At 38.9% G+C, this 23,752-nt stretch overlaps 2 protein-coding genes across 2 annotated transcripts; both read left to right on the top strand.

The window, feature by feature from the left end:
* The first annotated feature begins 1,951 nt into the window (after positions 1 to 1,951).
* On the top strand, positions 1,952 to 8,986 carry six4b (SIX homeobox 4b). The gene is made up of 3 exons (XM_084091757.1): positions 1,952 to 2,747; positions 4,535 to 5,172; positions 7,297 to 8,986. The coding sequence occupies exons 1-3, from the start codon at positions 2,014 to 2,016 to the stop codon at positions 7,770 to 7,772; spliced, it is 1,848 nt and encodes a 615-aa protein (XP_083947883.1). The 5' UTR covers positions 1,952 to 2,013; the 3' UTR covers positions 7,773 to 8,986.
* Positions 8,987 to 14,370: 5,384 nt separating this feature from the next.
* Positions 14,371 to 18,259, top strand: six1b (SIX homeobox 1b). The gene is made up of 2 exons (XM_084091758.1): positions 14,371 to 15,184; positions 15,771 to 18,259. Exons 1-2 carry the CDS (start codon positions 14,625 to 14,627, stop codon positions 16,063 to 16,065), a joined length of 855 nt encoding a protein of 284 aa, XP_083947884.1. The 5' UTR covers positions 14,371 to 14,624; the 3' UTR covers positions 16,066 to 18,259.
* The last annotated feature ends 5,493 nt before the right edge of the window (positions 18,260 to 23,752 follow it).

Genomic DNA, 23,752 nt, shown 5'->3' with positions numbered 1-23,752 from the left:
ATAACACAACTTCATGACAGCTCACTTCATTACATAGTCCATTCCTGATATGGCTGAATATCCCAGACATAGTTTACTGCCTTTCCCCTGCATGGGCTTCTATAAGCACTGGACAGTATAAAGTCTGGTACCTACGTACCTTCATTCCATCTTCATACCAAGAGCATGTGAATGCAGGGTTGTGCACAGAGCTGCTGCCAGGCATTCTGTTTGTGCCGGGTTTAATTTTAGGGATGCAATCACATCAAACTTCCCTTTGCTTTTGTGGGAGACTTCTGGGGCCTCCTGTCAGCTGTTGCGGTTGTTGGCTCCCATACAGACCTTCAGTTTCCAGTAAACAGCATGACAAACTGAAAAAAAGTGCAATCAAGGGGCAGATTGTCAGTGCCTGTCTGACAAATGGACAGACATAAACAGATGGAAGTTGCAGTGCAATATTTGAGACTCAGGAAATGCTTGTTTCTTACACAACCTAAATAAATAAATAGCATTGCATAATTTAGTTATTTTTCATATTTCGTTAATTTAATGTCTTTAAGTTAAAGGTGAAGCTTTCTAGACAATACACTATATCTCCAAAATAAACGTAAACATATACTCAAAATGACAGCATGACATTAAGCAAAGCATTGGCTCTTAGATTTAATTGTCTAAAAGTCAAATAGAGGAGTGCTGTAGCATAATTTGCTTCAATTTCTGCAACTTAGATTTATTTATTTATTTATTTTGCTTTCTGTGTCTCACACTTATATACTATTCCCATATTTATCTGCTATAAATTAAAGAAGTTTGTAAATATATTTTAACTCAAAACTGTGAAAAATTAATGTCAAGTATCAAAGAGTCCTGTTGTTATAACCAATACTGGGGTTTTAAAGTTTGTGTATGAATAATTTATTGTGGTAATCAAAAATTTCACCATCAGTTCACTTTAAACATTTGAATAAAAATAGTAAATATTTAGTAAATATTTTCATTTAAAAGCAAATCAAATATATAAATACATAAAGCAGGCTAACAACTTTAAATACACTGTGTGTGTTTCCTTAGGCAAATACAAGTAACTGGAAAACATAAAAACGTATACAGAAAATGTATGTGTGTGTGTATATATATATATATATATATATATATATATATATATATATACACACTTCACCTAATCTAAACTGGAAATTTAGATTTTTGTTTCAACTTAAAAATGTAAGTGTTTGTGACTGTGCTGCCTTAAATTTGTAAGTTTAGCAAAGTTGAAATGTTATGGAGAAGAAAGAATATAGAGTTATAAATAATAAAGTTGACTAGACTCTATTTAACAACTATTAAATTAATAATTTCAGTTCAGTCAGCTTGAAATGTAAAGTTGTCCCAACTCAAATTATATGTTCATTTCACTTGTTTTATAGTCCAGTCTACTTTATTTTAAGTTTAGATAACTTGAGCATACAGATATGCTCATTCAGATGATAGTCTTTAAATATTCATTAACAGATCATGACATAAAATTACACTTCTTTTTTTTGGGGGGGGGGGGGGGGGGGGGGGGTCTTATCACCTCCGGAGGGTAGTGATATCGCCTATTAAGCTCATTTCTGAGTTGTTTTTACTACTCATTCTTCAAGAAAAGGCATGTTTTGGCCTCATAGCAGTCAGTGATGACACAATCTGAACAGGAAGCAAATACTTTGTACATGTGAAAATGTGAAAACACGTTCTTAGTATTGTGTGAGCACGAAATGCAGCCTGCATTACCTTGCGCAGGTACCCGCGTTATAAATGGCACGGCACCCTTGATGGACGTTCCCAGCGCAAACATTTGTCTTCACATCCCAGTCGCTCCACCCCGCAGGGCCAGAGCGGCGAATCAAAATGCGCTCAGGACTTGGACTCCTTTCCAACGTGGGCTGTGGAGTTAAACTTGTAGTGGAACGGGGGACGCCAGATCTTATCCACACCACACAGTGGCCAGATACCTGATCGTGCTTGGATGGAGGGGCGAAACCCGATCGCCTGATGTGCTGCCTGAAACCCAGAGGAGTGACTTATCAGGACGCGTTCAAAATGTCTTCTTCCTCAAGCGAGGTCATTAGTGCCGATGAGATCAAGAGGGAGAATCGTGGGAGTGTCAAGCTGTCAGTGCTGGACCCCGCGGAGTTGCAGATGGAGAATGCCGAACTTTTGGACTGCTCGCCGGCCTCCCTGGCCTTTTCCCCAGAGCAGGTCGCTTGCGTCTGCGAAGCGCTGCTGCAGGGTGGGAACGTGGAGCGCCTGGCCAGGTTCCTCTGGTCACTTCCGCAGAGTGACCTGCTGCAGGGGAACGAGAGCATCCTGAAAGCTCAAGCGATAGTCGCGTTCCACCAGGCCCGCTACCAAGAGCTCTACTGCATTTTGGAGAACCACAGTTTCAGTCCGTCAAACCACTCGTCCCTGCAGGATATGTGGTACAAGGCGCGCTACACCGAGGCGGAGAAGGCGCGGGGCAGACCGCTGGGTGCCGTGGACAAGTATCGCTTACGCAGGAAATATCCGCTGCCTCGGACAATCTGGGACGGAGAGGAGACCGTGTATTGTTTCAAAGAGAGGTCTAGGAACGCGCTGAAGGAAATGTACAAGCGGAACCGGTACCCATCTCCAGCCGAGAAACGAAATCTGGCTAAAATGACAGGACTTTCTCTGACGCAGGTCAGCAACTGGTTCAAAAACAGGAGGCAGAGAGACAGAAATCCATCCGAGGCGCAGTCAAAAAGGTAGGACGCAGTTATAGTTGTATCTAAATCGTTGACTGAGAGGGGGACACGTATGATGGAATGCGCGAGACCGAATGGAGGACACGTTTCATCAATGTTTTGAAATACGAAGCTTTGAGCGCTTCTAGGTGTAGTTTTAAAGAACGTGGAGACCGTGACGCGTTCACTTTAAACAAAATTAAGGTTCTTCAGTGGTTCTTTAAAGTCACATAGTGTTATCAACGAATCATTTTCTTATTTAAAGCCATTTTGGGTGTAGGCTATATAGGGTTCTTGAGTTGGCTATCATAAAAAGTTGTTAAGATTATATTCGTCTCTGAAACCTTTGAAATCAATTTTAAAGTACATTTTTGAAGTAGGCCTACATATGATTTGGAGAATAAAACGTTCTTTGAAGAATTGTTTAAAAGTTATTCTTTTACATGCAAAACCAACATTTTGAGTAGAGTCGGTTCAGCTAATCAATATAAGCCTCTTTTAACGATGTAGACATTTTATAAATTGTAAGATTTGATTAAAAGGGTCACATTAATTGGATAAGCAAAACAAAGAGACGACAAACATTTTAACAGACGTGTGTAGTTGCTTTCAAACACTACCAAAACAGACCATCGGTTTACTTTAGATATGATCAGCCATTACATTACCATAGCCATTGTCTATGTTTGTTTCTGGATTTTAAAGCCATTGTCCCACCCTGATAATCACTCAGAGGGATCTGCACTCAATCTCCTGACGTGGCCAAAATCCTCTTCACAGCTTGAGGCAACTGAGGCAGATAAGAAGCAGCTCTGTATTTGTAAACTTTTGCTTGCATCTTGATTGTATGACACAGAGTTTCAAGCTGCGGTGGAAATAACTCTTAACCATGCCGCCCGCAAAATGTTGCTTTTATCATAAATAATAAATCTTAAGTCTCGTAAATAAGGGATGTCAGTTTTTTCCGTATGAGTCTGCAGTGAGCGTTAGCTTTGATGTTGCACTGTCACCCTGACAAAGATAATTATTCATTGTTCGAACGAAGATGCCCATGAACTCCTTACGCGAGAAAAGATCAACGGTTTGTCGTGTCAATAAGATCTTTGTATATAGATGCGACTTGCTCGAGTCACTCTGAACGATCCACCCGCAGCTGTCATAGTCTGTAAAGAGACCCTCCAAATGCCTCCAAGAGATCAGATCCTTTTATCTGATTTTTGACCCGCGGGGGCAAGAAGTCAACTTTAGAAATGATGGCTGAGATATTTACAGAAAATGATTTTATTATAGCGGTCTGTTTTTAGAAGCCCACAAGAGGTTGACTTTTACAGTAGCCTATTTATGATTTCAATGTGCTTACAAGTTAATCAATTGGTTTATAAAGTCTGTTTCCTAAAGTGTATCTACATAAGTGCATATAGGCTACTGATAAAGCAGCTAGTGCTTATACGTTTTTAATTTTGAAAAAAATTTTTTTTTTAATTTGCTGATTAACAGAGAAACAAAGAAATTAAGAGATCTATTAGAAATGTTACACACAGAACACATAAGGCATTATAAAATGAGTATGGACATTTATTAATTTATTGTTATTACATTTTCTGGAAAATATGAAGTAAACTACAACAATTCAAAATGAAAAGAGTAAATTCCCAAGAGTGCAAATGGTGGATGATTATGTAGGAAAAAAAGCAATTTCTCATGCAAAACACATTTTCAGCACCAAAGTTATAAATAAACACACACACACACACAAACCAAAGGGTCTATTTCTTAAACAATGATTTTTTTTCTTTCTTTTTTTTCAGCGAGTCAGATAATCACAGCACAGAAGATGAGTCCAGTAAAGGCCAGGAGGACTTGTCACCACGTCCCCTCTCCAGTGGCTCTTCTAGCTCAGTCGCACATGGAACAGCCCCCCCTACAGTTTACTTGGATGGAGGAACAACCACCGTCATCCAACAAATTGGAGATGTAAAAATGCCCTCACACGCAGCTGGAGGAATGAGTTTTAACGGTGACCTAGCGAGCGTGAATGCTCACTACATCAACGGTGGAGGCTACGTTCAATCGCACAGTAGCAATGCTCTCCTGAATGGACTTGGCACCACAAGCGGCCATTTCTTGACCTTTGATCCCCAGAGGGTCTCCCATCACAGTCAGGAGAGGCTGTTAGGTGGTTCTTCTGTGTCTTATGCTCCATTCCCAATGGGGGTTTCTGAACCTGCCTCTGGAAAGCTAGACGCCATGCAGACTCTAGTTTCCAATGCTGAAGATGGAGTTATTTCTTCAGTGGTCTCCTTTGCTTCGGCCCCCTCCACGCCATCTACTACCTCAGGAGCCCTTCATCTCAGCAGTTACAGTGTGGTCAATCTCCAAGGAAATGAAACCACCATGGGTCTTCCTCCTCTAATGCTGCCACCATCCTCAACATCATCCACTCACGGTAGGAGGACCTTATTCAATAAGATATATTGCTTAAAGGGATGTTCACCCAAAAATACAATGACTGTATGACTGATTTTCTTCTGCAGAACACTTAAGGAACATATTTTGTTCTGTCTCAGTGTCTGCATTCAAAATTCAATGAATGTCAACAACGTTGTTGTCTGCCATTTCCAGTTTAAAACGTCTGATTTGCGCCTCTGTGTCTCATGCATATGTCTTTGAAGATACAATAACAACAATACCTAAAGTAGTCGGAGCACTTCTAGTGAGCTCATAAGAGCCAGAGTAATTACATCATCGCTTTGGAGAATAAGACTGAACATTTATGCGGTTAAGCTTGCCAAAAGTGACCGCAGAGCTAGATGCAAAAGAGCAGAGGTTTTGCAAGAGAGCCTTGTTGGTCGCGGGCAGTTGGAGAGTATTGTGGGTAAAACTGTGAGAGGCATGTGAGGGTCCAGGTCAACTGGCTAGAGGATCATACCAAACGCAGGCCTCTCAACACGGTCCCCACCTCCCCTTCATGGCCCTAACCACTCACTAATGGTTCTTTCCATGAATATTTTATGGCCACATCAATAACAGCAAGGCTAGCTGCGTTCTGCTCCTCTCTCGCTCGTCTGTTTTATCCTTTAATATGCAGTTTACGAGCCACATAAAAACAAACCCACCCCTGGCTGAACTTTTGATTTAGAAGGAAAACAGTTGGGCCCAAACGATCCAGCAAGAAAAAGACGATATTAAAATTGTTTAGCCGAAACCCTGTTTCCTTGTGCCCATAATTTTCAAGGCAATTCAATAAAATATGTCTTCATAAAAACACAAAGTTTGATCTCCAGTGCCTCAGAAATACAAAGAAACATTAGCAATTTCCTTGCAATGCCATTCTTGTCTACGAAGCCAAAACTAGTGAGATGTAATTTCAGATTTTGTTCAAAATGTACAAGTCAGATGGAAGGAAAATATGTTCCTGACCCCCTTTACACAACAGCCCACCCTCACAAGCAATGACTGCGGGAAGCTACAGAAAACTTGTAGAAAACGTTGGTTCTAGTTTCAGAAAGTGAGCTAGTAAAGCGAGGGGAGGAGGAGTTCGGGCTCTGTGATTATTTATCAGACATTTGTGCAAGCCTAATGGAAGAAAAGTGTCTGGCCGAAAGCCAGAGGCTGTCACTGCAAGAGACGTGCCAAGAACCACATTCTAGAGTTACAAGGAAATCATAGCGAGTCTAACCGCAAACAGAAAATGAAAAAGGTGTTTCATTTTACAGTTCACTTGAAAAGTTCTGAAAGAAAAGAAGGAAAAGAAGTACAAAAAGATAGACTGAAAGAATGACCGAGAAGGAAAGAGAGAGAGAAAAGATGCGAGCTTCTTGAGATAGCAACAAAGGAGTCCCATCTGGATAAACAGATCACACCTTCACGCTCTGTCCTTTCTCTCTCATCCATTCTCAAATGAGTTGTATTAAACTGGGAGGGTTGATGTCCAGGCCATTCTGCAAAGATGTTTGGGTTTACCTTGAAGTCACAGCACAATATGTGAACTATGTTATTTTGAGTTGTTTCAACCATGTGTTTTATGCACTGAATGAAAAGGGAAAGTCTGTTTTCTCTAATGATATAAATATTATGGTTCTACATAATACAAAATAATAATTAAAATCCTAACTGTCCACTTAAAAAAAAAAAAAAAAGGTCTCTATAGATTAAAAACTGACATTTTTGACAGCCTTACGATTAATTTATAATATAGCCTACTTCATATATTTAACAATATATTTACGAATTTTGCAATAAGCTCTTCTTTAAAATTCAGTTTTCTTGCTAACTAACGCGGCTAATGATATGATGCGGCTAACTAATGATGCCGCTACAGCGATCTGCCCACGACACATTAAACGGTTTAAAAACGGTATTTAAATTTAGAATTACAAACAATATAAGACACACCAAAAACAATATACATATATATATATATATATATATATATAACTGCAACTTCCGGCTCAAATATAGAGCATGTGCGCGTCACATATAGCCTATTCAATAGTTTATGAAGCTTACTAGAGATGGAGAACTACATTTACTAAACTGGATTTCATTTTCTCTTTTATCCTCTATACAGGCTCTGCTCCTTTGGGCAATGTGGTCAGTGACTCTCCCCAACACTCGAGCCAAACCCTGCTCTACACCCAGACTGTGAAGCAGGAGCCTTTGGATGTGTCTGGAAACTACACTTATCATTCTGAAATGCCCCTGGACCAAGGAGGCAACCTGGGCTACACAGCCTCCCTTTTCCTTTCGTCTTCCTCCTCTAGTGGTTCTCTTCAACCCACCGTAACAGCCACAGTCACCTCTGCCCTCTCCAGCACCGAGGTACATCACGCTCTGAGTCAAGCTGGACGTGGTCTCCAAGAGAACAGTGTAGCCCTGTCTTCAGACTACAGGTCTCAAGATGTCCAGCTGCCCAACAGTCTGCATGTTGCTTCTAGGGCAGGAGAAGGCCCAGTCAGGGTTGTTTGTGGGGATCTGGACATGGAAGGGAAAGAGCTGGCCAAGCTGCAGACTGTACAGATGGACGATGATGGAAGCGACCTCTGATGATGTCATTAAAAATTAAGAGCAGCATTTCAGTCGTGATGGACCGGTTTTGTCTCACCACACTGTGCTCTTACGGACTCTGTAAGCACAAATCATTCTCAAATGAACCCTACCGATGGATATAAAATAAGAACAGTGCCTTCCTGTCCTCAGATATCCCAACTTGCACTAAGAGGGCTGCAGAATGTACCAGGCAATGCACTGACCGTTTGAAGATTATTTGGCTGCAGTGTCTTTACTCGCACCTCAAAACATGTACGAAAAGACCCATTAAAAAGCACAAAACAAATGTGCTCTGAATCAAAAAAAAATGCAGCTTTTTTCATTTTACAATATTTTACTGAAGCACAGATTTTTGTTGTTGTTGTTTATGGTCTTTTGTATTTAAATTCTTTGAGTGTGACGATGCAAATGTGATAAAGCTTATTTTGTTATGTTTGACTTGAGGAATTTTATGTTACAGAATTTTTGATTCAAACATACAACTCTTTCTATGCATCCCAGTGTGGACTTTGTTTTTTTTTTTGTGTGTTTTTTTTTTTTGTAAAGTATATAATCTTGACCATTAACTGGTCACATGTGCCTTCCTCATAAACTGTCAATATACAAGGAAGCTAGGCTAGACAACAAGACATTTGTTTGGTAGAATTTATGAGAAATAACTGAAGTATGAGCGTTTGTTTTTCTTGATTTGTGTGCAGACTGTTTTTAAATGATTTGGGCATATGCTGTCATTTACTTTTATCTTTAGAAAATGCCCGGCGCTGAGTTCTTTGATCCTTGCAGGGCAAGAAGAATATTCTTAAGGTGTGGTCACATTTATTGTAGTTCAGCAAATTTCATTGGCGGAATGCAGTCATTTCAATAGGAATCCACAATTGGGATATGTTGCATTAGGGTGAAAGGTTTCCCCTCACAGATTTCACAACAGGTTCAAATTTGTCTCGCAAATTCACTACATTGACCTACAGAAAGCTGCTTTGTTTGAAAGTGACTTCAGTTCATCATATATCTCTACAATATTGAAAATAGACAAATGACATTTTCTGTCTCCAAATTTTGCTAAGATTTCACTAATGTGACCGCACCTTTACACCAAAAGCGAGCTCTGTACATATACTTCAAGAACCATGAGAAAACCTAAAACGTCAGTCCTGCTTGAAAAACCTATTTTTTCTAAACCCTTCCACCCTATTAAATATTTATATTTGTACATATATAATGAATGATCCGAGGGTTGTCTATGTCACTGACACCGGTGTTTCACATTAGAGTCCTAGCCAGATAATTCAATAAGTAAAGGGAATGACATCACTTTCAATGAATCATCTCTTATTGGAAGCACCAGGTAAGTCGGCTATATGTTTTAACCAATGGCAGGCATGATGTTGGTCTAAAGGACATCCAAGACTATCCATTTAACCAGATCAGGCTACAACCTGGACCCCCTGGATGGCTGGCGGTGATCTCAGACATTACTAATGCATGGACGTACACATATGCAGGACGGTGGAGATCAAGCTTGTGTTCTCACCAGGGGCGTCCTCTGTGATCTCTAGCCAAAACCTGACAGCTGAATAAGCCCCGCTCACTCTTAAAGTGTCATATGGTACCTGTCATGACATTACTCAAAGGAAAGGTCATCCAAAAAGCCAGAGTATATGAGGAGAAGTTACATATCCTTATTAGATTTCCTGAACCGTCCTCACATGATCTAGCAGGAATAGACTTTTGGCCTGGACTCCAGGGCAAAAATGCAGGCTCATCGTTTGGTAGATTATGAACGGGTGATAGGAGATATATACTCTGTTCTGAATATTATTAAACAGGAATTTAATATCACACATCAACGTGTTGTAGCACATATAGGCAGCAGATATTTTAATGAATGAGACTGGTATCTATGCAAATTTTAATTGTTCAAGAAAGTGTGAAAGCAGGAGCCAAAATGCCCAAAGTCTGTTTACTGCCGTGGGAACATTTCCTTGTCTTGGCGCGCAGTTGTCTACACCAGCCCGTGTGAGTCAGCGCTAATTGAATGGCGCCCAGGTAGGATTTGCTCCCTCGCACAAAGGAGATGACAAAAAAGCACATTGGGTAAAGAATCTATTGTTACCTGCCCAAAGGTGACCCTGTCGCCTAGGGCACCAGATTAGCTGATTGCCAGGTATCAGGTGGCGCCTCCTGGAATACTGCAGGGTAAGAAAGCACTATTGTCTGGGGCTTTAAGCAAAGAAATGGTGGGCGCACGAAGGAGGGACATGTGTGTTTTATGTCCCCAATTTCCCCTTGGCAGACTATATGTCACTGTGCGTTTCATGGGAAGCAGTGTTATGTTGCTTTTCTGTATCATTTAAATACAAAATACGTCACTCCATCACCTTGTACCGTGAATGGGATGGTTCATCTTTTATAACAAAAGGCATAGAAGAGAACAAAAAAACACCTTTCTTTTAATTCGCTCTCCAGTTTCACTAAAAGAATGTAAAGTACAAGGAACTTAGTGTCAACCACATATATATATCATGAGAAAAGTACTGTACACCAGAATGTTTTTTTCATGGTTTAGCAGATTGTGTAGATTCACACTCCAGAAGACAGCAATTTTCAGCATATTTTAATTTTTTTTAAACAAAGTGAAGATGTTCATAAATCCTGGGAAAGACAGGCCATAAAAAATAAGAAACCCTGCAGAAGCTGGCTTATTAAAGAACCTGACCCCTGACTTTTTCTGGAGGTTTCATAGTGTGACATTTAGTGAAACACAGCAGACTGTGAAGCACATGTAACCGGACCCTTGTGCCCACTGCTAATGTGAGGTTAAGGGGCAACTGGGTCTGAGACCCACCACTTCTGTACACACTTCTTCAATCTAGAGAACAATAATCTATGTTTGTTTTATGAAAACACTGAGTGAACAAGTACTTCCAAATACTTTCATACACAAAAAACATCATAAGCAAAGGGATTATAAAAATATTTAATAATATTTATATATATATATATATATCAAATAAATATTTAAAATATAATTCTATATATCATAGAATTATATAATATATAATATAATATGTTCTAATATCACTAGAACATCCAAGCCAGCAGGGGTCAGCAGAATGACTTCAATATCTAGTCCATTAAATGTAAGGGATGCTCATAAGCTAGTTTTAAATGCTGTACTGAGAGCTTTGTGGCATATGGGTCTGCTTTGACTTTGACTTTAAACTTTACCTAAGTAGAAAAGTATAAGCATGAATGCTGATGGGTTTGTGGTATGAGGAAACCAAAGGCTTGATACCACACATATAAGCTTTAAAATACAACTCTAGAAAAAACTTGTTCTATCACATTCTTGTGCAGACAGCGAGTAGCTACTTTATGAAATAACCGCATTTTGTTATCATTAACGTTTCTGATTAGAATGGGGAAAGACATTAACAATGTGACAAACAAAATGATGAGTGTCCTAATCATGTCCTACTACTGGGAGTCAACACTTTTTCTTATTTATTTTTATTTATTTATTATTTTCGAAGTAGTGTTTGGGGCATAATAAACAGATGACACAATCACTTTTGTAAAAAAAAAAAGAGGAAAAAAAAGAAAGAAGTTCGAAAGAAATATCTTATTTCATACGAATTATATATATAAAAAAGTAGGCCTATGTAATTAATCTGCCGTCTCTCCCACCAGATGAACACACACACACACACACACACAGTCCTGATGTCCTCTACTGAGGACACAACGGAAAAAAGTATTTATTGTACAGTAAATTAAACTCTGCTTTAAAAACTCAAGAAACAATCTGAAAAAAACCCCCAAAAAAACAATCAAATACAAAATCAAGTACAAAAATAATTATGTATGAAATAATATAAAGGGTCTCTGTATGAGGTTCTCATTTTCATAAACCAAGAAGAGGTTAAAAAAAAATAGGCCTAATTATTAATTATTAAATTATTGATGCCTCAAATTACCCAATGTAGGCCTAATGTTACCCAGATTACCTTCACCCTATGACTTCAATAATTACATGTAAATGTCACTTTACATTTCAAACCAATTCTTTGATTCTCTCCTTACCAATGACCAAAATTAGATTTGTGTTGTTTTATTATTTTTAATTTAACTGATAATTAATTCAGGTATGTTTTTGTCTTTGGACAAAAATTGGATTGCTTTGATGTTAGCCTTTCGCATCGCATCATAGAACAACATGTTAGACTCTAAGCCTGCAGAAAATTAAGAATAACGTGTTTACGAACGAAATTTCTGCGTCGAACTGATTTAATATAATTTTTGTACATTTCAGATTTTCTGTTTAATACGCTTGGAGAGTCATTTACTTTAAGAGAATGACCTCATTGTTGTTCATTGTATAGCCTACCGTGATTGCTTTTTTGAGGGAAGCAGTTTATGGTGTGTTTACCATTGGTATGTGTGCCGGAGTTCGCGTCGACCTTGCCAACCCTCGCCTTTAGGCCATAAAAGAGCACATCTTGAAATGATCAAGGCCTGAGAACGGGCACGGCCTTTCGATTTCTGAGGTTTAAGGAGGGGGCGCGCGGCAATGTGCTGGAGACATTACGACAACCCGAGCGCCGTCAATCACAGGCCCGTGTGCTGTTACACTGACGCTGATACTTGACCCCACTGACGAAATAGACCTAAATGTCGTTAAATTCAATAAAGTCTAGTCACATACAGCAATGGAAAATTGGTTATGGATTGGGAAACCACCGTTAAAAACGTATGAAACGTCATTTAATCCAATGACATATAAAGTGATAGAGAAGTCTAAATAATTTACAAGACCCTCGCTGTAAAAATATTGTTGGTTTCACTTGAAGTTGAAGTCACCGGGTTGCCTTAAAAATTTTAGTTCATTGAAATTAGAAATTTGAGTTAATGCAATGAAGGAGATTGGTTTAATAAATAGAAACTCAAAATATTATGTTATCTGAACCACATTAATTATCTAAGTTGATTTGACGATAAAGTTGCGATAAATCATGAAAAAAATAAATACATGTATAGCCTATACGCTATACGCATTAAAAACGTTTAAGTAAGGTGTTTAATTTAGTAAAATGAGACAAAAATATTCACAAAACTTAAAGTGAACAAATTACACAAAGTCGTGTTTTTACTTATTCTAAAAATATCAAATGTAGCCTAATACAACAATTTATTTTGCATTTGAAAAGAAATTGAAAAGCCCAGAAAATATTCACTAGTGGTACATCTTTAGCGTTAACGTTTTGCTAAGTTTTTTTGTGCCTTGGGTGATCCCTCAGGACAGATGGACGGGGCAGCTTTCATTAGCCTGCTCCTCTGACCCTTCAGAGACAGTGGGCAAAAAGTTGTTTTCACAGGTGCACGGATTGGCTGCTAAAACCGATTAAGTCCTCGTTTTATCCCAGTGTCTTGAGGCTTGCAAGATCATTTCAGCCCATAGAGGGAACAGTGGAGGCTCCTTGAGTAGTCTACATTAACTGGCCCATGCGTAAAGAGCGACTTAAAAATGAACGCCGCGTCTCAAATTAAATTAAAAGAGGTGCTCCATTCTGGGTGAGTGATTGTGAGTTTCGCGTCGCCGCGGTGTCAGGTTGCAGATTTCTACGAAGATAAAGAAACGCGATCTATGCCTTAAAACAGCGTCTGCATGGCAAGGACCTCGACGAACACAGAACTCATTTACTAATGCATCGGTTTTAGATTTCACTGTACAGAGAGCGGGGAGAGGGCTAGAAAGAAAGAGCTGGAAAGAATGCATTTTTTTCTGAGCCTAAAGAATACAAATCATTTAAGTGCTGTAAGCTATGTTTGATGTTTTGATCTCAAGTTCAAATAAAGTAAAAGCAGAAAAGCAAAACAGAAAAAAACAACATGATAAATTTTGATTTAATATATAACTAAATTTCTCTAATTTTTGTTTTTCACCGATTTTGTTGAACTCAAATAAACAGCACTTGAAGCGGGTAATTTATTGATATTAACTGGATTTGGCTCAGTTTATCCTTATAAATAAATGCAATCTTGCATCTTTGTGTAACCAGCGCCATTTCAGTGATTCTACTGGTCTTGCATGTTCTGTCAAATAGCTTGAAGAGCCGGGGGCGCTGCTTATCTAGTGATAACCATTATGTTATCTACCAGCTCGAGAGGCTGATTGTTTTTAATGGAACCCCAAATATCTCCGCGCGCATCTAGACGTTGCGCGGAGCGCGTGCCTTTGACAATGGCACAAGTAGAGTCAATAACTGTAGCAATCAACTGATGATTTTGCTGCGGATCAGAATTGTCTACCTAATATTAATATGCAAATTGAGGAACGACTTTTTCCTCATAAATTAATAAATGAAGATAATGCCGTTAATTTGACTCGGTTTCCTTAACATAATATTGTTCATTAAAAATCTGCTAGGATTAAATATAAGCCCTTTAATGGCTTTGGGTGCCTTCAGACAGTTTCTAATTGATTAGTATCGAGGTGCCCGGCTCCCTCAGGTAGAACTGGAGACGGGGGATCCAGTTTCAGACCACCGAGTCCCCGTGGGAGGAAATGGAAGCAGAGTTCTCTCCGCACTGCTGCTGGGGATAGGGCAGCTGGAGAGCCAATCAGCAGTCGCGCAGTGCTCTTTTAGCGCGACATGAGTCGATAGTGAACAAACTGTCTTCAACAAACACCCAAAACTTCACGGCGCGCGCAGAGGACATCTCAAACCCCAAAAAATCTTGTCAAGCGACCTAATCGCTCCCATTGAACGAAGGCAAACGGGGTGTCACCCATTCCGCTTCCTTTATAGCATCTAGAGGATAGCGGTTTGGTAGCGGGAGTCAGACGTCATGTCAATGCTGCCTTCTTTCGGGTTTACTCAGGAGCAAGTCGCGTGTGTGTGTGAGGTGCTGCAACAAGGGGGGAACCTTGAGCGTCTCGGCCGTTTTCTGTGGTCTCTTCCGGCCTGCGACCATCTCCACAAGAACGAGAGCGTCCTCAAAGCCAAGGCTGTAGTCGCCTTTCATCGTGGAAACTTCAGGGAACTTTATAAGATACTAGAGAGTCACCAGTTCTCTCCGCACAACCACCCGAAGCTGCAGCAGCTGTGGCTTAAGGCCCATTACGTTGAGGCTGAGAAGCTGAGGGGGCGACCGCTGGGAGCGGTGGGGAAATACCGAGTGCGCAGGAAATTTCCTCTGCCACGCACAATATGGGACGGCGAGGAGACCAGCTACTGTTTTAAGGAGAAATCCCGCGGTGTGCTGCGGGAGTGGTACACGCACAACCCCTATCCATCTCCTCGGGAAAAGAGGGAGTTGGCTGAGGCCACAGGGCTGACCACCACCCAAGTGAGCAACTGGTTTAAAAACAGACGGCAGAGGGATCGCGCAGCGGAGGCAAAAGAAAGGTAAGCTCAGTCACCTGAGAACAAAATAAAAACGTTTCATACAGCCAGTTCAGCCCTTCATTCCACTTAGTTCACAGTTGACTGCTGATGATGCTATTGTTGACACGTCTAGGCTATAGTTTTGATTCCAAGAGCGCTGCTTTTAGTCGGTCCTTAAAATATTTACATCGTATCAGTGTAAAAATGTACAGTTGTTACATTAAGGGAAAAAAGTATAGGCTATAATATTTGTTGACTTGGATAAAACTCCTTATTTTAGCCTATGTTAGCAGATGGAGCACTTTTTTTTTTTTTGAGTTACCTGATCATTTCTTTTTACATTTTTATATTTGTCAGCAGTCAAAATAAAAGAGAACATTTCAACTTAATTATAAAATCTCTGAAATTGAAGGTTTCATTTCGATGGCCATTCAGTACAAATACATTTTAATGTGAAAATTTGTTCTTCTTCTTGCACAGTCGTCCGTCATGACCAAATTAGATTTATATTTGAGAAGACTACGAATTTATATTTTACACAGCGTATTTGATCTACAATATAATGTTAAATGTGCCTGCGTAACCCTCATCTCATTATCTTTGACAGAGAGAACAGTGAAAACAACAACACGGGCGCTAACAAACAGAACCAGCTTTCACCGCTGGACGGCGGGAAGTCCCTGATGTCAAGCTCGGAGGACGAGTTCTCGCCCCCGCAGAGTCCTGACCAGAACTCCGTGCTCCTGCTCCAGGGTAATATGAGCCACCCCGGCGCGTCCGCGTATTCCATGACCGGCCTCGGCGCCGCGCAGTCGGTACACGGCATGCAAGGACACCCACATCAACTCCAGGATTCTTTACTGGGACCTTTAACTTCAAGCCTAGTGGACCTCGGTTCTTAAGTGATTACGACTGAGCTTTTATTTATTTTTGTTTATTTTGTACCAAATATAGACTGAGATCTGCCACTTTTACTGTATATATATATATATAAAGGAAAAATGAACAGTATAAATCTAAATAAAAGTCCTTAGTTTTTCTCTGGTTCTCAGAGAAATACTCAGTGGTACGCTTTACCGTGGTAGATTATTACGGACTGACATTTGCCAAGTCGTTAAACTGGTCAGAAGACAAACCAAAAGCAGTTAATAAAGCGATTCTTTTGTTCAAACTCATAAGACGTTCTTCTAGCATTTCATCACACTGTTTTGCACCAATAAAATACGAAGATGAAGTGGAAAACTAAAATGCAAGTTCGCCATAAATCTGTGATATATAACAAATTAAATGGTGAAAAATTATTCACAGATGAAGCGCCATGTCTTTGTATCCCAACATGTAGCCTAAATAGTTCCAAATATAATACACCATTACGTTTAAATTATAAAAATGGTTAATTAAGTAAAATTTAAAATCAAGGGTGAAAATAACACATATTCGAATATTCTCTTCATGCATCAGAGCAAAGACCCAAAATATACCCATCTTAGACACATTATATAGCCTAGGCCTATTCTACAAAAGTACACTACCTGTTTGGAAATTATTGTAAATAATATCTTTTTCCCGCTCTTAAATATTAAAGTTAAACCCAATACCAAAACAATTCGTTTTAAAATTTCCAGTGTGCAAATATTTTGAGAAGAAATGACAGTCTACAGACCAATGGAAATTACAATTGGGAACAATAGCTAAATAACGATTTGTTAAAAGTATGGTAAAATAAATTAGTAGATAAAATACATGATTGGATGACCGTATTTATCCTCTTATGATAATAGCCCTTCTTCGTATAATTCTCTATATAATGTAGGCTACTCATGTCACAAACGTCCTCTTAATATTGTGGGTCAACAAAAAGCGGGGAGTTGTTGATTTTCCTTTAGCCTCAGGAGGCGCGTGTTGCTTTTGTGGTCGCAGTGCATCGTTAGGTTTGTAGTGGGGTGTTTACTTTGCGCTCTCCCAATGTTTGTTCTGGTGGTTCTGGGCCAAAGAGAAGACATACCAGCTGCGGGAGGCAAACTCACGTGGCTTCATTCATAAGTTTCTTTTGAGCAAAAACGCAAACATGGGTTTCGGGGCCAGCTGACATGTAGCCTACTCTTGTTGTTTAATTGGCATAATGATCTTAATACAATGATAATAATATTATGTAATAATAATGTCATCCACTAACTTTAACGCTTACAGAATAGCCTAACTAGGATACATTATTTGGCATTGGCTACTGTTGGCTTATTTAAAATATGGTCAAACTGAAGGAAAGACTTCATAAGGACCTCTGATCGTCAGCCCAGCGAGATGTCGAGTAACTAGGCAGTCTCCCACCCATCTTCCACGCACGCATGTCAGTGTAATTGTTTTTAACAGAGAGTACCGAGGATTTCCGGTCGCTAATCGGAACCAGTTGCTTGCGCTATAGGTTCGCATTAGAGCAATGGAGGCCCAGAACCGCCCATAGAAGGGCACTTCAATTCTGCCCCCAGGGTACCAAAACGTGCAAGTTTGATATTAAATGCAACATTCGTTGACAGCCGCGGGTACCATTTTAATTGATTTGTTTCTTATCTAAATTCTGTATTTTGTTTTAATTATTAGATAATCAAATTAGGGAATTAGGCTACTCAGACCAACTTTCTAAAATTAATTTATTATCTCGTATTTATAAATGTATTTATAAAATGAATTAACCGAGTTAATTGTTCAGAGATGTCTCTTAAAACAAAATAGACATAGCCTATGTCAAAAAACAAACAAAGAAGAAAAAAACAATAAAAAAAACAAACAAACAACAACAACAAAAAAACATGCAAACCAGTAGGCTACCAATGGCTTAGGAACCATAGTCTCGTGTTTTACTGATACATAATTTAAAAAATGTAAACATTGTTTATATAAGAACATATTTGTGGATATTTAAAAAATATGAAATTAGGCCTATTTGTAGAAAATATACACAACATTCTAAGTTACTGTGCTCTTAACAAATGCAGTCACCAATCACAGACAACCTATCAACATTTCTAAAAATACTACTTAGGATAATTCACTCCAAAAAAAAAAAAAAACTAAATTCTGTCATTATTTACTTGCCCTCATGTTGTTCCAAACCTGTGGAACATAAAAGAAGATATTTTGTGTGTGTGTTTTTATTTTATTTTATTCACAGTGAAAACCAATGGGGTCCAGTGTAATTTAGACATCAACATTTCTCAAAATATCATCTTTTGTGTTCCACAGAAGAAATTTAGTCATGCAGGTTTGATATGACAACAGGGAGAATATGAATTTAACATTTAGGAGAGCTATCACTTTAATAAATCTTAAAGGGTTAGTTCTCCCAAAAATGAAAATTCTGTTATTAATTACTCACCCTCATGTCATTCCAAACGCGTAAGACCCGTTCATCTTCAGATCACAAATTAAGATATTTTTGATGGAATCTGAGAGCTTTCTGACCCTACATAGACAGCAACGTAATCACCACTTTAAAGGCCCAGAAAGGTAGTAAAGACATCATTAAAATAGTCCATGTGACTACAGTGATTCAACCTTCATTTTATGAAGTGAGGAGAATACTTTTTGTGTGCAAAAAAACCCCAAAATACCAACTTTATTCAACAATTTCTGCTCTTCCGTGTCAGTCTCTGGTTTCTACGTCAGAGCGGCGTCTCAGTATTGGCCAGCGCTGTTCACGTGAGCACCACGACGTATGCGTGTCATGCTGACGCAGGAGCCAGCCAATACTGAGCCGGCGTTCTGAAGTAGAACCCGGAAGCACTGCACTGTGTTTACAACGTGAACAGCATCAGAGACTGATACGGAAGAGAAGAAATTGTTGAATAAAGTCGTTATTTTTGTTGTTGTTTTTTTCCTCACAAAAAGTATTCTCGTTGCTTTTATTCTAGAGTACGCTTCAGTCTATGTGGGGTCAGAAAGCTCTCTGACCATCAAATCATCAAAAATACCTTAATTTGTGTTCCAAAGATGAAGGAAGGTCTTATGGGTTTTGGAACCGTTTTTATGTACTGAATACTGAACTCAAACAGAAATATTAAACCTGTACAGATTTTTTCAATATGCCGCAACCATTTAAGAGTCAAGAAAAAAAGTAATAGTAAATAACTATAAGTAAATTAAAAATAAGAAATGGTATAAACTTTCAAAACAAGGTTTGCTGTTATAGTCACTTCGCAAAAAGCGGGCAGGTTGTTTGGAGCTCTATAGCGGACTAAGGCTGCTTTTTAAAGAATTCAGGTTTCCAGTCCCCCATTCCCTCTCGGAGCACAAGCTCTACAGCCCTGTAAACCAAGGTGAGCACACAAAGCAGAGGCCTGTGCTGAACGTGAATGAGACAAATAGAGTGTTTCTCATGTGGGAAGAAAAGGGTTCGGCTGTAATGTGAGCAGCCTTTGTGGGGTTTAGGAGGGGGAATGACTGAGTGCTATTTTCTTCACAGATAATAGTTTAGACTTTTGGGAGTTGTTAAGGGGGGGTAAGGGAGAACAGGTGGGCTTCATGGCTCCCTGCCCTTCCCCGTATTACCTTTTGTCACCTGAGCTCAGGTCATCCCTCGCCTCGAGGTTTGGCTCAGTGAGGCATCATAGGATTACAAGACGGGACAAACAAACAGCACACACACACACACACACAGCAAAATGTTTGGAAGCTGTACAGACCGAAAAGATTTGAAAAATAAAATGGAAGAATCTGTGTGACTACAGCAGCTAAATGATAAATTAACAAACGGATGGTTGAGAAAAGATAGACATAAACTGTTTAAACAAACCTTAGAATTTAGAAGATTAAGACGGTTCTGTGTGGGACGGCAAATGTTAGTTTGTTCTAACAGCTTATAATAAATCACTGGAAAGCTCAGGAATGGTTAGGCATTTGCACAAAAAAAGTGAAAGTGGTTTTCCATATGGTTGTGTGTCAAAGAATATGGCCTTGGAGAGACGCTGAGAATCCCTTATTAACTGTAGTGGACTCTGTAATCCCAATGGAACATTTATTGCAATACACATTCATAAATCAAAGAAACATTATGATCCATCAATATTATTAAATAACATTCTATTTTCTTATTTCATTATTAAAGTAATAGTCTTCCTAAGAAAAGAAAATTATGTCATCATGTGTGCACCTTCATTCCAAACCTGTATGACTGACTTTCTTTTGTGGAACACTTTTCTTTTGTGCTGTTTTTGTCCATACAATGAAAGTCATTGGGGTCTAAATCAACATTGGACCCACTGAATTTCATTGCCCAAATAAAATAATAAATTTAAAAAAAAAATGTGTTCCACAGAAGAAAGGGTGACCAATTCCTTCATAAATTAAAAAATTGTTTAGCAAATTATATATATTTTTAAATATTTGTTTACTCCTTTTCATTCTCCCGCCAAACTATAAACCCATGGTGCAAAACTCATTTCCTGGAGGGCCACAGTCCTGGAGAGTTTAGTTCCATCTCTGCTCCACAAACATACCTGTAGGACTTGATTAGCTGGATCAGAAGTGTTTAATTAGACTTGAAGCTAAACTCTTGCACCCCTGAACTAAACAAAGAATGAAGCAAGATGAACGAGCATAGTGCAGAACATTGTATCACCTTACAGGAAGTCATGACTAATGGCATCACCACAGTGACTGCGCGTTTCTCCGACTGCCAATCAACCAGCATTGTGTTCCATTACAATGACATCAACGTTTACATTATATACAATTATAATTGTTGTAATTATCATGTAGAAAAAAATTATAAAAAAAACATAATCAGAGCTTCAGACTTCGGTACACTCAACAGGGAACTTATTGTCAATGTCCCTAAAAAAAAAAGGCATCGCATGCCACGTTCCCCTATGCATTGACAAACACTTGGACTTGAGCAAACACGCGTCATAAAAGGCAGACTAAACCTGTGCCGCACACCTGCCGCTGCGTCATCTCTCTGTACAGCTGATTTCAGATGAGCTTCCTGTCTGGGGAAGCTATTATCTTTTATAGATTTGTCAAAAAGACAGCAATATTACTCCACCAATTTGGCATGACTTCACGCTTTTATCAGTAAAAACTCGAAGGTCACACGCTTTCCCAGCACCCTCGATGGTCATGGTCTGTTCTGCAGCGCTGGGTAACGGATTACTTCCAAACGGTCACAGAGGCTCAGGTTTCAAAGCCAAGCCCCACTGATAAACGAGTGGAGGCAGTTGTCACCCAGGCAGGGAGTCCTCCATCAGCAGCGTCTGAAGAGTAAGAGGGCAGGGGTTTTTCACAGACTTGTTGTGAGCTTGGCGTCAGTCGCTCCAGGGTTCATAGAGCAGGTATTTAAGGGTGATGACCACGGAGGAGCCGATGTGCACAGGCTCATATAAATTGACATTAATATGTACACACTCATGTTCACACATATATAGCCTACCACACACATTCTCGTTTTCTTAGAAGTTTTCCAGAATATGCGAGGCCTGTCCTGCACAGGAGAGTTGATATGAAGTATCAACTATATATATATATATATATATATATATATATATATATATATATATATATATATATATATATATATAGCCTACATTAGTGTGTTGGTGTGTATATACTGTATATTTTCTAGAATGGAAGCGTACGAATTGTCTGTGTGATGAATAGATCCATATTTATATATCCGTCAAATATACAATTCATGCACGGGCAGAATGGAAGGAAAATTCTAGAAAATAAATACACACACCAACACACCACTGCTCAAAAGTCTGGGGTCAGTAAAATTATCAAAAGGGACAGTATGTATATTAAAAATTATTTTAAATACAGATGTTCTTTTGAACTTTCTATTCATCAAGGAATCCTGAAAATCTATTGAGATATTAAGCAGCACAATACAATTTTACTGTATATTTGATCAATAAATGAACCCTATGTGAGCATTAGAGACTTTAGATATTGGAAACATAACATGATCTATACATAACTGCTAAATTGAATTGTTAGTAAAGTGAATATTTTTTTTTTTATTCCATACATTATAATTTTGTGATGCTTAACTGTTCTTATAGAATCTAAAATTATTGATTTTTCCAGTGTTTTATTGATAATGTATTTAAATAAAATAGTATAGACACTTTTAATATTGGCCATTTATGTAATCAGCATAACATGGACAGAATTTAAATAATGTGCATCCCTAGTTGAAATCATAAGTAATGATCATAAGTAATGATGTCATGGACAGAATTTAAATAATGTGCATCCCTAGTTGAAATCATAAGTAATGATCATAAGTAATGATGTCATGGACAGAATTTAAATAATGTGCATCCCTAGTTGAAATCATAAGTAAGGTCTTGATCCATTAAGAAGTGATACAACAATAATGATGATCTCAGAAAGTCTCACAAAGACAATGTCCCAAATGTACTTACTCATGTAGTGAATGCCCCATCCCCCTTCACTACGTAGCCTAATTAAAACTTTTGTTGAGTGCACAGTTGAGTGCAAAACGTATCCAACATTCCACACTTCCTTTTTTCAGTTAAGTGCATCATCTTGGTAATTAACTTTTTCTATTTGGAATTTTTAGTGTGAACACACTACTCGCACTATTTATACAAAAAAAAAAAACGTCATAGAATAGTGCACAAGAATGTGAATTGGGACGCACCAAGAGATCATTCAAGGTGAGTGAGAACACAGTTTACACACATATTCTGAAGCTCTAAACTGAACAAACCAAGTGGTCTTTTCACGCTGGACATTTCCACACTGGGCTTTTTTTTAAGTCGACTTGACAAACACAGATCCTTCCTGTGGAGAGCAGAGGTGAAGACACGCACAATTACAGAGGTGAAGAGGGGCATTGTGGGAGGAGACTCACAGGTGATCAGTGCTGACAGACAGCCTGTCATAACATCTTGATCTGTGTCCAAGAGAGAAGGTCGTTCCAAACCTCCTTGTCTTTCTTTCCTCTGTGAAACATAAAAAAAAAAAAAAATGCAAAATGTCTATAGTGTTTGTTTTTGGACCCCATTTACATAGCATGGGCAAAACAGTTCAAACATTCTTCAAAATATTATCTTTTATATTCCACAGAAGAAAGTAAGTCAGGGTTGGAACAACATGACAGTAAGTACCGTGATGATGACGATTTACATTTTTGGGTGAACTATCCCTTTAAGATACTGTGTAGCTTCTTGTATGTCTGTGTTGGGTTCACAGACTAAATTAAGCTCAATATAGTTTAGATGAGTAACCATATTATTGACCTTGACTCTGAAGGTCTTGCTCTGAAATGTCTAACTCAAGCATATATATATCGCTATTACAGTAGATGCATGATACATTTCGCATGTGCATGTGTGTGCCCGAGTGAGCGCTGTGCAAAAAATGAATCATAATGGAGGGGGCCTGTATGAGCCCCCTGATCTCAGCTCAAAGAGAGAGTCGTTTGTTCATTGATGGCTAAGTGACCGGCCAGGTAACTCGAGCTCCTTCCCCCTTCCACTCAGTGTAACGGGCACTGATAAAACCCTGGATGTTCCCTCAAACATTTCAGGAAATGAAAGTTTGAAACATGATCCGGCTGCGCCA

This window comes from Abramis brama (assembly GCF_963993115.1).
Source record: "Abramis brama genome assembly, chromosome: 18".
Lineage (NCBI taxonomy): Eukaryota > Metazoa > Chordata > Actinopteri > Cypriniformes > Leuciscidae > Abramis > Abramis brama.
This window is presented reverse-complemented; position numbering and strand designations above follow the sequence as displayed.